This window comes from Botryllus schlosseri, chromosome 14 (genome assembly GCF_051294905.1).
Source record: "Botryllus schlosseri isolate E-star chromosome 14, Bs_hap1, whole genome shotgun sequence".
Lineage (NCBI taxonomy): Eukaryota > Metazoa > Chordata > Ascidiacea > Stolidobranchia > Styelidae > Botryllus > Botryllus schlosseri.
The window spans coordinates 13,745,262-13,760,196 of record NC_137249.1 but is presented as its reverse complement, the minus strand read 5'-3'; the positions used below and the strand labels follow the sequence as shown (position 1 = coordinate 13,760,196).

At 41.7% G+C, this 14,935-nt stretch overlaps 2 protein-coding genes across 2 annotated transcripts in view; both read right to left on the bottom strand.

Annotated features, from left to right (window-relative positions):
• Positions 1-5,742: 5,742 nt before the first annotated feature.
• LOC145456489 (uncharacterized) overlaps positions 5,743-14,935 on the bottom strand; it is a 36,716-nt gene continuing 27,523 nt past the window's right edge. The window contains exons 2-4 of the mRNA XM_080334607.1: positions 6,218-6,243; positions 5,970-6,113; positions 5,743-5,906 (exon numbers count right to left, since the gene is read on the bottom strand). Of these exons, the coding sequence (XP_080190733.1) occupies positions 6,082-6,113; positions 6,218-6,243 (58 nt within the window). The 3' untranslated portion in view covers positions 5,743-5,906; positions 5,970-6,081. The remainder of the gene's footprint in view (positions 5,907-5,969; positions 6,114-6,217; positions 6,244-14,935) is intronic.
• On the bottom strand, positions 11,044-11,820 carry LOC145456483 (O-acyltransferase like protein-like). Its single transcript, XM_080334600.1, has 3 exons — positions 11,644-11,820; positions 11,387-11,545; positions 11,044-11,328 (listed from the first exon to the last, which is right to left on the bottom strand). The coding sequence occupies exons 1-3, from the start codon at positions 11,726-11,728 to the stop codon at positions 11,084-11,086; spliced, it is 489 nt and encodes a 162-aa protein (XP_080190726.1). The 5' UTR covers positions 11,729-11,820; the 3' UTR covers positions 11,044-11,083.

Below are 14,935 nucleotides of genomic sequence, written 5' to 3'. Positions count from 1 at the left end.
TGTTATAGATTAGACATTAGAGCTACATGTTATAGGTCCCGAATACGAATATCGAATACGAATATCGTAGGCCCCGGTATGACTGATTATGAAAACTATTGGGTGCTAAACCTGGTTTTGACCCATGACCAATGTTCTTTCTCGTTGGTCCCGTTTTAACGCAAACTCACGAACTTCTTGGCGGTCCCTTGGACAACTCTGAGCAACATTTAGGACCAAAACAACAGTTATTGTCGCGCTCCCGCCAAACTATAGTAGATCGGACCATTTGTTTTGCCTTACTACGCAAATTTGTTTTAATCTTGCGAAGCGCGAAAATATTTTGAGCCAAATGATGAAATTTGTGAATAATATTGGTACTTGCCCTTGCATATTCTTCAATTAATGTCTTATCCTCTATTAGCCCGCGTGATCTGACTTGCCTGTCATGCTGATAGAGGTGATATTTTCGAAACATGCGGAGGTCAAGGTTTGATAGCAGCTGATACCGAAATTATACGCTCCTGATTATTTTATGACCGAGAATTGTTGTTGCGATGCTTTCTTGTGTCGGGCAATATTTAATTCTTGATCGCAAGAAAAAGTACAAGAAAGCACATCGCTATATCGAGTTTATGCTGGACCTCAAGTGTAGAACAGTATCTGGCCGGCTATCCGACAGTCGCCGAGTATGTCCAGTCCACATTCAAGTCGAAATACAAGGCGTTCCTGCTGAATGTATACCATAGTCAGATCTTGAGAGTACCTGACCCCAATTCATAATCTGAAATATCGACCTCGCCTACCGACACATGCCGCATTCATTAAATCCAGCAGCATGTAGGCCAAGCGGAGTGTCTGATTAAAAGACTATAGTCCAAGCCGTTTTAGCACCCGCATATCTTCTCATTATAACGCAATCCTATGGTGTTTTGATTTGGTGAAAATTACAATAGAAGTAATTGATTGTTGCGGTCCTGTTATTAAGGAAAATTTCAGTGGAGAAAACCCTTTCCCACTATCAACCTCCGTGGATGGCCCGCCAACCAATCGTCAATACGCAACTGCTATGTTTACACCCAAAGAATGTTACTCAAGAAGTCATATACAAGCATGCTTCCAAGACTATATGTTCGAATGCCACGACGGAGCTATCGGGATATATACAGATGGGTCCAAGACCTCAATAGCAACCGCTTACGCTTTCTATATCCCCTCTCGTTCGGTATCGGTTAGTAGAACTTGTCATGTTTATCATTCCGTATTTCATGTTGAACTTTTAGCGAATCTTCAGGCATTGTCCTGGGTTTCCGATAATGGATGCAATGAAGACAAATATGTGATTCTTTCGGACTCGCTTAGTGTGTTGAACACGATATCCAACCCTCTCACTGCGCCGACAGATATCTTCAACAAGTTTTTCCCCTTGCTTGAGCTGGTTACTGGAAAAGGTATAGAGGTAGAATTTGGATGGATTCCCAGACACAAAGGTATCCATGGCAACGATATCGCCGACCGCGAAGCAACATCCGCGGCAGTGTCTGGCCCCAATCGTCAGGTCCCTGAGGTGACCATCGGAGAAGCTAAGTCACTTGTCCGTCAATATTCGCGAACTCTCTGGCAGGAACTGTACGCATGTGAAGATAAAGGGATGCATTATAAGCGTTTCCATAGTTGCATTTCTACTAAATTCCCGTTAATGCATGCATGTCGGCAATTCGAGGTCATCATGTTCCGTTTGCGCTCCGGCCATTGTAGGCTTAACGCCCATTCGTTCAAAATAGGATGTTCAGATACTCCGCTATGTCTTCATTGTAATATCGCCGAAACTGTCGATCATTTTCTACTGAATTGTGCAAGATATGATTTTCAACGGTCCTTTCTCATTGAGTCATGCCGTAATCATGACATCCCATTCTCGACGTATAACCTCTTGGTCCAGCCCGAGCTATTAACCCCTGTGGCTGAATTCGTGCTATCATGTCGTAGAATCCTTTAATTTTTGATTAGTATATAGCCGAGGTTGAATTACATTGTAAGGGTACTTATACCAGGAGGTAATTTCAGACCGTGGTGCACAAGACCCTTAAGGGAGATAAGCGCTACTACAACTTTTAACCATATTAATAATAATAATGATTGTTGCGGTGATGCGTCGTGCGCAGTGACGTACGCTCGTTTGCAACTTTGCAATTGGTATCAAGCACGCTGTTGCGTTTCGACCGAACAACGCGCTGGCACTGTCCAGGATGAAGGCGCGCGTTTCTGAACTTGTATATGAAAGGGAGGTCCCATGAGTTACAATATTGATTATTTGTTGATCCTCTGTTAAATTATGCACTATAGTTAGCAATGTATTGCATGCGTATTTTAGATGAGTACCCGGAATATTCGATTCTGAATCGAGTACTAGGTTTCGAGACGAGCATCCGAGTAACATGACGTCACAACAGTATGAAAGAAGTGGAAAGTTAAAATATGTAACTTTGATGCGGCCATAAACAGTATTGAGTCAGTTGTTGGCTATACATCGCATTACAGATAATTCGGTATTTTTCGACTATGCCGATTGCATTGCACTTTGTGGGTTGATCGCAATTTCACTACATGTTTCGTAAGCTGTCATACGACTAACCGAAGTTTCAGGGCTTGCACAGTGGATAATACTATCGAAACTATCATTTTCATTGACAAATCAACTCTTACTGGCAATGCTTCCTCTAGTTTTTCACGAGGCTGCGCGCACTCACCAACTCACTGCGCGGTCCCTTGGACAACAGTGCGTAACGACTATAAAAAAAGGTCATCACTTCGGATTTTCTGTGCGCAGAGACCGTGGAAGACCGTGGAGACTGCGGAATTGCGTACGTGCGCAGCCTAGAGGAAACATTGCGGACTAGCAAGGAGAATATAATTTCAGTACCAAAATATCATCTCACACTATACTCGAATCGAATTATTAAAATTAATACTCAATTAAGATTCGAGTACTGGAATCATTGTGCCCGTCCCTAGCTAAGAATCATTGTTCTAACGCAGTGCTCTTCAACCTTTTTGAGCACCATCCAAACTTTTGTTTTAAAATAAATTGCATTCGCACAAACCAACCGAAAATTGTAATGCAAGAAGAAAATGAAGACAGTTAACAATATTTTGTTCAAATGCGCAACAAAATAGGCTACTATAGTTTAGGTCATCAAGTGTCTCATTAAAAAGAGAACTCTTTTCTCTCGTTTTGATTTCATCTATAGCGCACTAAAACCGTTTTTGGCCAAATAAGTTGTTGGGTATTGTATAAGAACTTCTAGTGCTTGGATGGTCAGGTCTTTATAAGAAACACCCAACACTCCTATCCAAAATTGAGCGTATTTTCCGCTAGTGAAAAATCCTTGCTGGCAGAAATCCTTTTTCAGAGTATGACCCAAAGGTGGCCGAGGCTCCAGTTCGTCGAAGGGGTGCAAAATCCGCATGCTTATTTTGATGCTTCTGCGTGATGGCTTGGAAATTAAGCTCCAAAACAATCAAGAAGAATAGGCGCGTTAGAGCCCGCTATCTTTTGTTTGACACGCTGCTCCAACTTGTGTTCAATCTCCATTTTTTTGTCTCGCGAGTAAATGAGATGAGAACAGAAAGTCACGATACCGGTGTTCTCTGGTCTTAAGCTCAATTTAACTTGACAGTTCATTATCTTGAAGCAGTGGTTGTTGAACTTTTCAGACCGCAACCCAAATCTAAGTTTTAATGACATCTTATCACCCAAGCCTCGCACATGAAAAAATATGCATTTTTGAAATTAGTATGCTACGATTGTACGGGTATGTGTGACATACAGAACTCGTATACAACAATTGTACGCAACACAGCTCTACGAAACATTTCTGACGCGTGCGATTACAAATTGGAGTGAATTATGTTCCTCTGCGAGTAACATTTGTTCTACTGTCCACTCAGATTGCAAGGACGGGACTGCATTCGGTACCGACTGCCGGCCATTCCGATGACGGAGCATATCAATATCGAAAGTTTTGGCCAACCAGCGGCGGTCATATTTACCCAGGGTTTTGTCACCGCTGATCGTTTAGCATCGCTGATCGTTTAGCATCGCATTTCCCAGCGATCTGCTGGCCATTACTTCACGTCTTCATGTGTCCCGACGTAGAAGGGGTTTGACCTCGAAATGAATGTGTCTCATAGGTCCGCAGTCCTCACCCGCTCGTTGCAGACGTCTACATTAAAGTAGCTCAGCGGTCTTCAACGGTGTTTTCCGGAGAAATCAGCCAGACTAATCTTATTATGAATTCAAACCAATAGAGTAATGCATATTGGTCGGCATATTTTCATGATCACGCCATATTTTCGGTGTGTCTCGCTTAATTACTATATAGTAGCAAAAATACGTTCATATTGTCAAATTGATTCCACTTGAAGCTTTGCGGCTGACTCTCATCAGGAGCGAATGTCAGTAAAAGCGGTTAATCAAATTAGAAATATAGAACTAATTTTGTCGTTGTGACGTTGTGTCGTCGCGAACGGCAGATAACAACGCACGGTACGGTATATTGTTTGCTGCAATATTGAAGTTCTCTACTTCCAAAGGCCTATTCATTTACTATAGTGTCCAACATGAGGACTTTTGATGTGTAAAAAGTACCCTCAGGCAATCGCGCGTGGCGCGAAGCAATTCTTTTGTAACAAATTCAACAAATATTACATACATATTAATAGATCGCTCTGGTGCCGTGGCGACCCAATATTAAACCTATTGCGACCCATGCCTTGAGTGGCGAAATAGCGCAGTGGTATAATCCGCGGCTGCAACACCGATGGGTGCGGGTTCGAGTCCGACCAAGGTCGACTTCCGAATTCCAAAGTGTTGGAGGTTTACCTAGGCTCCTCCTCGCCACCTCATCCGCGTCAGCGGTGTCTTACAAAAGCCTAGAGGTGTGCAGTTACGGAAAATAAGATGAATATCGGCCTGGTGTTAAATGATCACAGTAGTCGACAAACACCATGAATAACCCAAAACAAACAAACACATACACATATAAACACACACACAGACGGTATAATGCGGTATACGTAGAAACAAGAAGTGTTTTAAACACTTTGGTAAAAACATATGTTAAACGGTGTTTTATAAAGATGTAATTTAAATAATGTTGTTGTGTTTTTCAAAAGTTTTATAACTATGCCATAATTGTGTAGATATTTTCGAAAAAAAGCATGTAGTATGAGCTCTCGGACGACTTGCACTAGATTTAGTCGACGTATGCGATATGTAATGATTGGAATGCTCGACACCATGGTCGTTTCTTGGGAAAAGCCGTAAAAAGCCCCAGAGCTGTCTTTATCATAAATTAGCTCCTGATCTTGAGCAAATTATTACCACGGCTCCGCCTGCCGTATGCTAATAATAGTTTCAAGAATATCGGAGTGATGCCGTTATATATGACGCTTCACGCTTGAAATACAGTGATCTGTGCTCACTGCGTCAAAATTAATACGTGACGTCGCGTCATTGTTGAAAGCATTAACCCTAGTGATACTGCCAAACAAATGTGCTACTTCATATATCCATGTCAGGCTTGTACCCATCCATGGATTCCACACCATACCACAGCTATTTGTAGTACAAGTCCATATATTTTAAAGATATATGTTATGTTTTAGATGCAACCCTAGTCACCCAATAGCCTCGTAGTGTGTGAAATGCTTTGTGAGCAAGTAGCCTACATTTCGACTATTTTCATACCTTTTTTTTCCTCCTCCGCTTATTATAGATAAATTGCCATCTGATATACCACATGCTACCTTGTACGTCTTGACCCAATAAGGATGACCGTTAGGGTCAGCCCGACCTTGTGTGACCGTCGCATTGATCAATTGCGGCGAGCCGAGATCTACTTGTATCTATTGGCCTACAGTTGCTAAAAGTATGACAATATGATATCATTTTTTGATGAGAAGACTCACGTCAGAGTTGAACATACTGGTTTTGGGGCACCATGTGCCTACGACAGAGTCCATGTCCAGCCGGGCATATTTTGCTGCGTGTGCGTCATTATGATCGGTGGATGAGCTTATGGAAGAGTCGGGTGACGCTCAGCTCTTCATCCCCATTAAACAATAATGGACTAAAGCACAAAGGAAAATATTAAAAGTAATGCAGAACACCTAATGAGCGAGACACGCATCAGCCTTTTGGTAACAACCCAATTATGGAGGTGTGTAATCTTACGTGCTACCTCAGGAATTCCCTCCATTCTTTCAACTTTAAATGTAAAGGCGAACGTTTATCAGATACATAGTCACATGCTGATATCAGATTTTCGAAACTCACTTTTCAAAACTTCAATCCGACTCATCAATTCTGATGGATCAAATTCGTCTCCTTTGTCTCCCTTGTTCCCTTTCATTCTTCTCGGCCCGGGCGAACCACTTTTACCAGTTCTACCCATACATCAGTGACGTGGGTCCAATGAGGCAGGTGAGGCAGTACCTCACCTGTCGTCAGAGTGAGTGAGGGAAAATTGTGAAAACCCTCCATTAGTCGATGATTATATTGATATTTTACATCGATGTTAATAAACTACGAAATTTGAACATTTTTTCACCCAACATCATCAATTTGCATAATTATTATTCAAAAATACAGCGCGTAAGGAGAGGTGAGGCACAGGTGAGGCACGGGCGGGTCGTGCCTCACCTGCGACAATGCAATTCATCATAAATAGCTCAGAATTCATAATAACTGGTATCAATCAAGTGCTATCGTCACACTGATTCCGAAAATCCAAATATTAACAGTATCAGAGCACCAGAACCCCTCCAAAATCACCAAGCAAGGTAACATTTGGCTTTATTACAGACAATGTCATCGCAGACAATGTCATCGCAGAAAAACAATGGCCAGGTGAGGCACAAACGAATCTGCCTCATGCACTATTCGTTAACAATTGGACAATCGCAGCACAGTGAACGCGCATCGATTTCGGAATGCAACATTCTTGTAGGAATTATACAGTAGCGACGGCCAATACGTAATGCGGAGCAAATACATTCCATTACTTATGTAGCTGTTATGTATTTTCCTTCCATAGCTACGCTAAATTGTGGTACGTGACAGCGACTTGCATAGGCTGCATTGTCGTTGTTTGTGGTCTTTATGCTGTGCTCAACTACAATACCTATAACCCTTAATCGTGGTATGTGATAGCTATACTTACATAGCCTGCGTTGCCGTTGTTTGTGGTGCCACTCCTACTGTTTTTACACTATATCCAGTGTATTTTGACTTGTCCTAGTGTATTTTCCTACGAAATTCGGCAAATCTAGTGTTTTTTACTGAAAAAATATTTGTAAATGAGGATGCTATTTTCATGTGCTTCGGATAATTTATAACGGTACTTGAAGAGATAGTAATTATTATCCGTCTAAACTTGTCCATTTAGCACAATAGCGCCCAGTCCTACATGTATTGTAGAATGTGGAATTGCAACGGCTATCAGTGTGCAAAGAAAATGCTCTTCTCTACCCGTTGCTGTTGTTATTCACATTTTGGGTCTGCTTATCAGGTACTTTACGTGCGTGCGTGTTTGTGTGCGACTGTGCGTGTATGTATGTGTGTGTGTGGGGTGGGGGGGGGGGGGTCCGTGCCTCACCAGCCATGAACCTCACCGCACGTCACTGCCATACATGTGCAACCTCCATCCGTTTTTCTCCATTCATAACCGTGGAACAAAAATCTAGAACATTTTGGCGGTAACCGTACGCCAGGCCAACAAGATAAATCGCCATAACAGCTTTGAGTAATGAAATCATTTCACTGTTGTTTGCTGACCGACGAAGATCCCACTGCAGAGAAATGCACTCCGAGAAATGGAATGCTCCGAGGGTGGCTACTCTTTAAACTTAATGCGAACTTATATATATATATACATATGCTAACTCATCCCTCGGTTTCCACGTTTACGTAAATGCGAAAATTCCCGATGTGATCATATTGTACTCATCATTAATTTGAATGCGCGAGCCATTAACTTACGTCAATACAAAATCGCTTTGAATTGAAACCGATACCGTTTTCCTGCAACAGTCTGCAACGTCTCATTTTAGGGTTTGGCTCATCACGACTTTTACAGTTTGCATATTATTCCTACTATTCCAGACAGAAGAATTTGATCATGCAAGGACAGCGGATTCTCATCATTTTTCGGCAGCAACCATTCGGCAACATATTAACCCTACCGCAACCGGGAGAAAGGGATTTTTGTACGAGCTATAATTCTCGAATCCAATTAAACGCGAAAAGCACGCTTCTGAAATTTATCGGATCATTGGAGCATAGGCCATATAGGCAACGCCATTCGAGTGGAGGCTTGGCGCATTCAATGAATATTTTGAGTAATTTTCTCTACCGAATCTATATCTCGTTGGTTTTGGTATTAGTCAACTGCTCGGTGCGGCGGGGGCTGTTGTCGATTATTGGGACCTTCATGGCATTCCACAGTTTTCGATGCAATGAGGTTGTTGGGTTTTGCCTCTAATTAAATTAACACATTATATTTGACTTTGATGGAATGTCAAAGCAAGACCAGACTATCATCTGTGACCATTTCCGCAATCTATCGCAATCCATGCAAGTGACCCTTCAGATTGATGAGGGTTACCGCCTCGGTAGTTATTCAGTTACAAACGTCATGCTTATCCATAAAGATTCTGGCCTTATCGGAAAAAGTACTGATCCGGCTCCGATCCGGTTCGGCCAAAATTGAAAAAATCCGGCCCGATATCCAATCCGGTGCCAGTCCATGATCCGCACTAGTCTGCGCAGTGAGTCGGTGAGTGTGCGCAGTCTCGTTAGAAATTAGAGGGAACATTGGTCGTTAGCTCTCCGTATGTGTTGTGAAGAATACAAAAGATCTAACTATAAACGCGGCGATTGGAATTTGGTTCGTCATTTCAGTGTTGGGATGACTCGAGTCATGACTTGATTCGAGTCAGACTCGAGTCACCTTTTTCGTATGACTTGACTTGACTCGAGTCACGTTGAAAAAATGACTTGACTTGACTTGACTCGGCGCCTCAGAAATGCTGATTGACTCGTGACTAGAAGCAAAATTCATGAGTCAATTTGAAGTCATTAAGTAAACGGTGTCGATTAAATCACCCTATATTATGTATGTTTTGGTTGTTAGCGATACGCCGGTGTCACTTGTTAGAGCAACCAGTCTTCAATAATTGTAAGTTTCACTGATCATCCATTGTTACATCACAAATAAATTGACCGCTAACGAAACCATCACACCGACGTTGTCGTAGTAGCAGTAGATTTATCTAATCGCATCGCATCTCTGTTTCTTAAGCAGCTCAGTGCTTACATTGCGTGGTGCTCACCTTTACCAACACTCTTGCATGATTTAAATCGAACGAATATAGTTTATGCCTTGATATTCTCACGGAGGTGTAGGTAGGTAGTGCCTATTGTACCACATCAATTTGTTCAACTTCTCGAGGCTTCGTATTCGATCTTTTATATTGGCTGATAAAATGAGACTGTAGCATGTAGCTATACAGTTACTCACGTATTTTATTAGCAGTTCTACGTGTGCGTGAGCGATACAACGACTTTTTGCATGCATATTTAACTTTATAATCGTCATTTGATTCAAGATAAATGGCCACTTAATCTATCCTTCACACAGTTATCAAAATGTAATGACTTTGGATCATCACATATAATTCGAAAATTCAATTTGACTCGAATCGTGACTTGACTCGTGACTTGACTTGACTTGACTCGACTTGACTCGAGTCACCTCCAAGAAACGAGTGACTTTACTTGACTCGAGTCACCTTTGAAAATCGATTGACTTGACTTGACTCGAGTCAAAATGTGCAATGACTCAAGATGACTCGTGACTCGAAGGTAGTGACTTGATCCCAACACTGCGTCATTATGAGATCACCATTCGGTATTTTCTGGACGCAGGGGATCTTTTGAGTCAGAAGCTTAATGTACAGCACTGCGACCACGGATTCTTTGTGAATGATATATATTCTCCAGCTAACCTGCATATAATATTTTCATATTGGCAGATTTGCTTTTTCTTCATGTCTATACGTCACCGACTTGTTCCTAATGGTGTCTTGAAACCGCAACACTGCCGTCGGGTGGTTATAATGGGGCCTATGAACAATGAACATGTTCGGCATTTGCTGTTTTGAGATAGTATTGAATGGAAGTATTTGTTACTAAAACGTTGTCAGAAATGTGCTGGATAATATTTGCATTTTTCAATATACCCAGAACTGGCCTGCGGGCCGTAAGTTTGACCCGTGCCTGCCATAGATAGACCATATAGTTTCAAATAGGATGTCACAGTGGTAACTAGAAACAAACCAGATGGTAGTTGAAACGAGTGTTACTGAAGATATATCATATATACACACTTATGCGAAAATTGAATGTCGCAGTTTCAAGACGTATATTACATAAATGTTTACGCCTACGTCAAACCACTTTACGGAATATCACTTCAACAGAATAAATTATGTTTTGATATCTTCCAAGCTTAAATAAACTGTTTATCATGAATTGAAACATGTATATGAATGAAGACACGGATTACATATTCTCTCTATTAGATTTACATTATACTATGAGTAGCGTATGGCTAAAAGAAAAAAAGAAGAAAAATGTCTACGAATCACTACAATCAGTACTCGATTCGGAGTTTAAAAACATAAATCATAAATATCACCTGCGAATGCCGATAATCAATGAACGTTTTCATTAGTTTCTTCAACTTCTCGTGGTTACAGGGGAGGAACTGCCTCCCTTGCCTTGCCTCCCCTCACCTCACCGCACTTTCCCCCCAATACTATAATCGTAATGTTTTAGTGTATCTACTTGCTGTCTCCCTGTCTTAAATGCTCATAGACGACACGCTTCCTATGTGTGACTTAATTATTACTTCATATCATGCGATAAGGAGAGTATAACAACACTAATTAGATCTACAACTCAATGCTCGCTCAATCCAAAAGAGAAGATGATACGGATCACATCCCACACAGACATTATGTCGAGTCTGCAATACTCTCAAAACTTCACCGCTGCATGGACGTGTAATTCGTCGTGGATGTTCACCGGATTTTTATAACTGGAGCCAGCCTTCGCTGCTGAGTCTCGTGCATCTGCATCTGCGTTAGCGTTTCTCATTGCAATGTTACTAGATGTAGTCTCTCGGTCCGGTTTGGAAAACGCGAGCTTCTGCAATTCTGCTACCGGAGCTTCAATTAGTAAGTAGAGCGCGTATCCAGCGAGCATCGAAAGCACTAAAGCAGCTGCAAAAAGATACCAAGACTTGCGGATTGCTCATGCTTGCCAGGTTATCCAACATACCTAGATAGTAGTATATAAATATGTCTATTCTCATGTGGAGTTCTACCTCTCGGGAGGTATACATAAATAGTACGACGAAAGTATGGACCATGTACGTAGAATATGTTAAACGACTCAGCGGAATGAACGCTTTCCAGCTCAACAAAGGAGTGATAGGACCTGTGAAAAAAAAATATGTTTGTAATATGATATTTATAGACTATATGTAGCTGAGCTCATTTGACCTACTCCTATCAACCAATCTGTGTAGGATTTACCTCCGTAGCCGTATGTGCAGGCTAAGGTGATCCACATTAGACCGAAACCCCACAGAGGCCGTCTCACCGCTTCGTAAAATGCCATCACATCGTAACTTGGATAATGTTGGTACGGATACTCATTTATACTTCCAAACCATCCATAAACCACGGCCAACTCCACCGCAATAACCGTCACCCAGAGAGCAACAACGAAAACCTGGAACGTACCAACATATATTTAAATATTCCAAGAAGTACCCATAGGCAGTTGGTCGGATTTCTTACGAAATTTTGACTGCGGAAAAATCCAACCCTGGCGGATATCGGTTGTCGAGGTGTCTCTAAAATATTTTGTCATGGAGGGTCAAAAATTCCGTAACGTAAGTGGTCACAGTAATCGCGAATTATAGGTCAGGAAGAGGGTGAACCGTGTTTGCGACTCATATGACCATGAATTTATGATTCAAATACTTTGACTTTGTAGCTGCACATAATACACCTACAAACTATATCCAAGCGATCGCGACTCACAAATGTATTACGCTTATTCCTGACGCGTTACCGTTCGAATATTAACATTCTGATACATTCGTACCGCTCTGACTTGCACGCTCAAAAGGTGCCAGTCAGAGAGCATGTTCAATGTACATACACACGATCTGTGCATTTTGCATATGCATACCAGGAGTGCATGATGTGCATATGTCACTGGACAAGGAAGGTGCGGAAATAGCCATACAAAGCTTTCTAAGTCTTGCACCACCCCCTCATGCTATCCCAGTAATGCATGAGCGGGGTAGTGATGGATACCAGTGTTACATGTCTTTGGTCTGACACGGCCGGGGATCGAACCCACGACCTACCAATCAAGAAGCTGGACGCTTCACCATTGCCTGATCTTGTCGGTAAACGAAAGCATTTTCACACACAACGAAAATTTTAGAAATAATATGGTAGAGTGGGGTAGCGCGCCTACCCTAAGCGGGAAACGTCCTAATATCCACCAAACTGGTCGAAACGGGTTGAATTTCGGAATTTGCGCATGAGATATCGTCCCCACTCTACCACGATCGTATGGAAAGTCCAAGTATCAATTACCATATGTAAAATTATCATTCATCTATGTCCACCAATTTGACGTTTTGTTACATGGGTGGGGCAAAACGCCTCCAATGGCTTTTACCCCGTTATACCCTACTAAATATAGCATCCCACTCAGTAACCGTATAATCCCTGTACATGCTTCTCCGCCTCATCATGGCGTACCGGATATTTTGAAAACAAATTTCATTCAGAAATGCCAACTGATTATGAAAGTGAAAAAACAAGTCGGAAGTTCTTGAGATATATCTTGTTTAGTCGGAGGGTTGGCCTATATTCCACAGCTGAATATCAATTTTAATAGTAATGGCGTTCTCCGAGAATGCATCCTTGATGAACCCATAAACGACGGGTGCCTTTATTTTGTGCTAGGAAACTTATGAAAATTATGGAAACTTATGAAACTTATGAAAACTTATGAAACTTATGAAAACTTATGAAACTTATGAAACTTATGAAAACTTATGAAAACTTATGAAACTTATGAAACTTATGAAAACTTATGAAAACTTATGAAACTTATGAAAACTTATGAAACTTATGAAACTTATGAAACTTATGAAACTTATGAAAACTTATGAAAACTTATGAAACTTATGAAAACTTATGAAAATTATGGAAACTTATGAAAACTTATGAAAACTTATGAAAGGAAAAATTTGAAAATTTTCTGTTCACCCCATGAAAGTGTTAGGATGTCTATAGAAACGATCCTCACCAAATTTTTTCTTATTTATTTTTATATAATAAATAGAAACTTTCTTCTCCTGTAGCAAAGCGGTTACTGGCTGGAATTGAACCAAATTTTGTGTGCAGGCTTAAATTAGGTAACCTAACAATTTTATCAAGTAGCCACCACGATTTGAGAAAAAAAGTCATTTTTGAAGAGCCCTAATAGACTCACGGAGGTGATCTCTGACGAAGCTATTTTACCTATTCGGTGACCGCGAGTAGGCATTGCCTTCTTGTAATATACTTAAAACCATGCGGTAACTAAGTGCCAGCACGTCTAATAAGAGAATGCTGGGGACTGTTATGATTGCAATATGAATTTATAAACTTGAACATTGACGACGCTTCATTTCTTGGTGGTAATTAGGGCTGGGCATAATGATTCGAGTACTCGAATCTGAATCGAGTATTAATTTTAATGATTCGAGTCGAGTAGTGAAAGACGATTTTTTCGAGTAGGCTACTGAAATTATACGCTCCTCGCGACTGAAAGTTAATTTATCACCGAGAATTATAATTTCGATACTAATTTTCACTGTTGAAGCCTTGAAACCTTGCTTGGCCGTATCGTAGGTTGCCAGTGAACCCGTCCCTCGGTGAACCCGTCCCGTGAACCCGTCCCTCGGTGAACCCGTCCCTCGGTGAACCCGTCCCTCGATGAACTCCGCCCTCGGTGAATTCCGCCCTCGGGAAATTTTGAAATTAAGTGTATTAACAAGTATTATTATGAATTATTAAACTAATAATGTTATTATCAACTGATTTGTCGATCTTGTAAGGAGGTCAGGGCATGCGTAGATCACGCAGTCACGGAGTGATCAGATCACGTGATCACGATTGCGTGGTCGGCTCATTGTTGAATTGACTTGGCGAGGGGCGAACGTGCAACGTTCGACATCCTCGTATCTGTTCATGACATCACATTGGGTCTTATCGCATTGTATATTGTGTGTGACTTGTTCAGATGAAAAATATATCCCAACGATTGTTATTGCTCACATATCAACCACGCGTGGTCTGCTCGTTATTGCAACTGTAGGTTGAGGTGGGGTGTTAGGGTTGGGTAGGGTAGGGGGGGAGACATTAGGGTTCGGGAAGTGGGACATTGGGTTCGGGTAGGATATTAGGGTTGGGGGAGGGGGATATTAGGGTTGTCGGAGGTGGGATATTAGGGTTAGGATATTAGGGTTGTCGGAGGTGGGATATTAGGGTTAGGATATTAGGGTTGGTGGAGGTGGGATATTAGGGTTGGTGGAGGTGGGATATTAGGGTTGGGGGAGGTGGGATATTAGGGTTGGGGGAGGTGGGATATTAGGGTTGCCGGAGGTGGGATATTAGGGTTGCCGGGGGTGGGATATTAGGGTTGGGGGAGGGGGATATTAGGGTTGTCGGAGGTGGGATATTAGGGTTAGGATATTAGGGTTGCCGGAGGTGGGATATTAGGGTTGTCGGAGGTGGGATATTAGGGTTGCCGGAG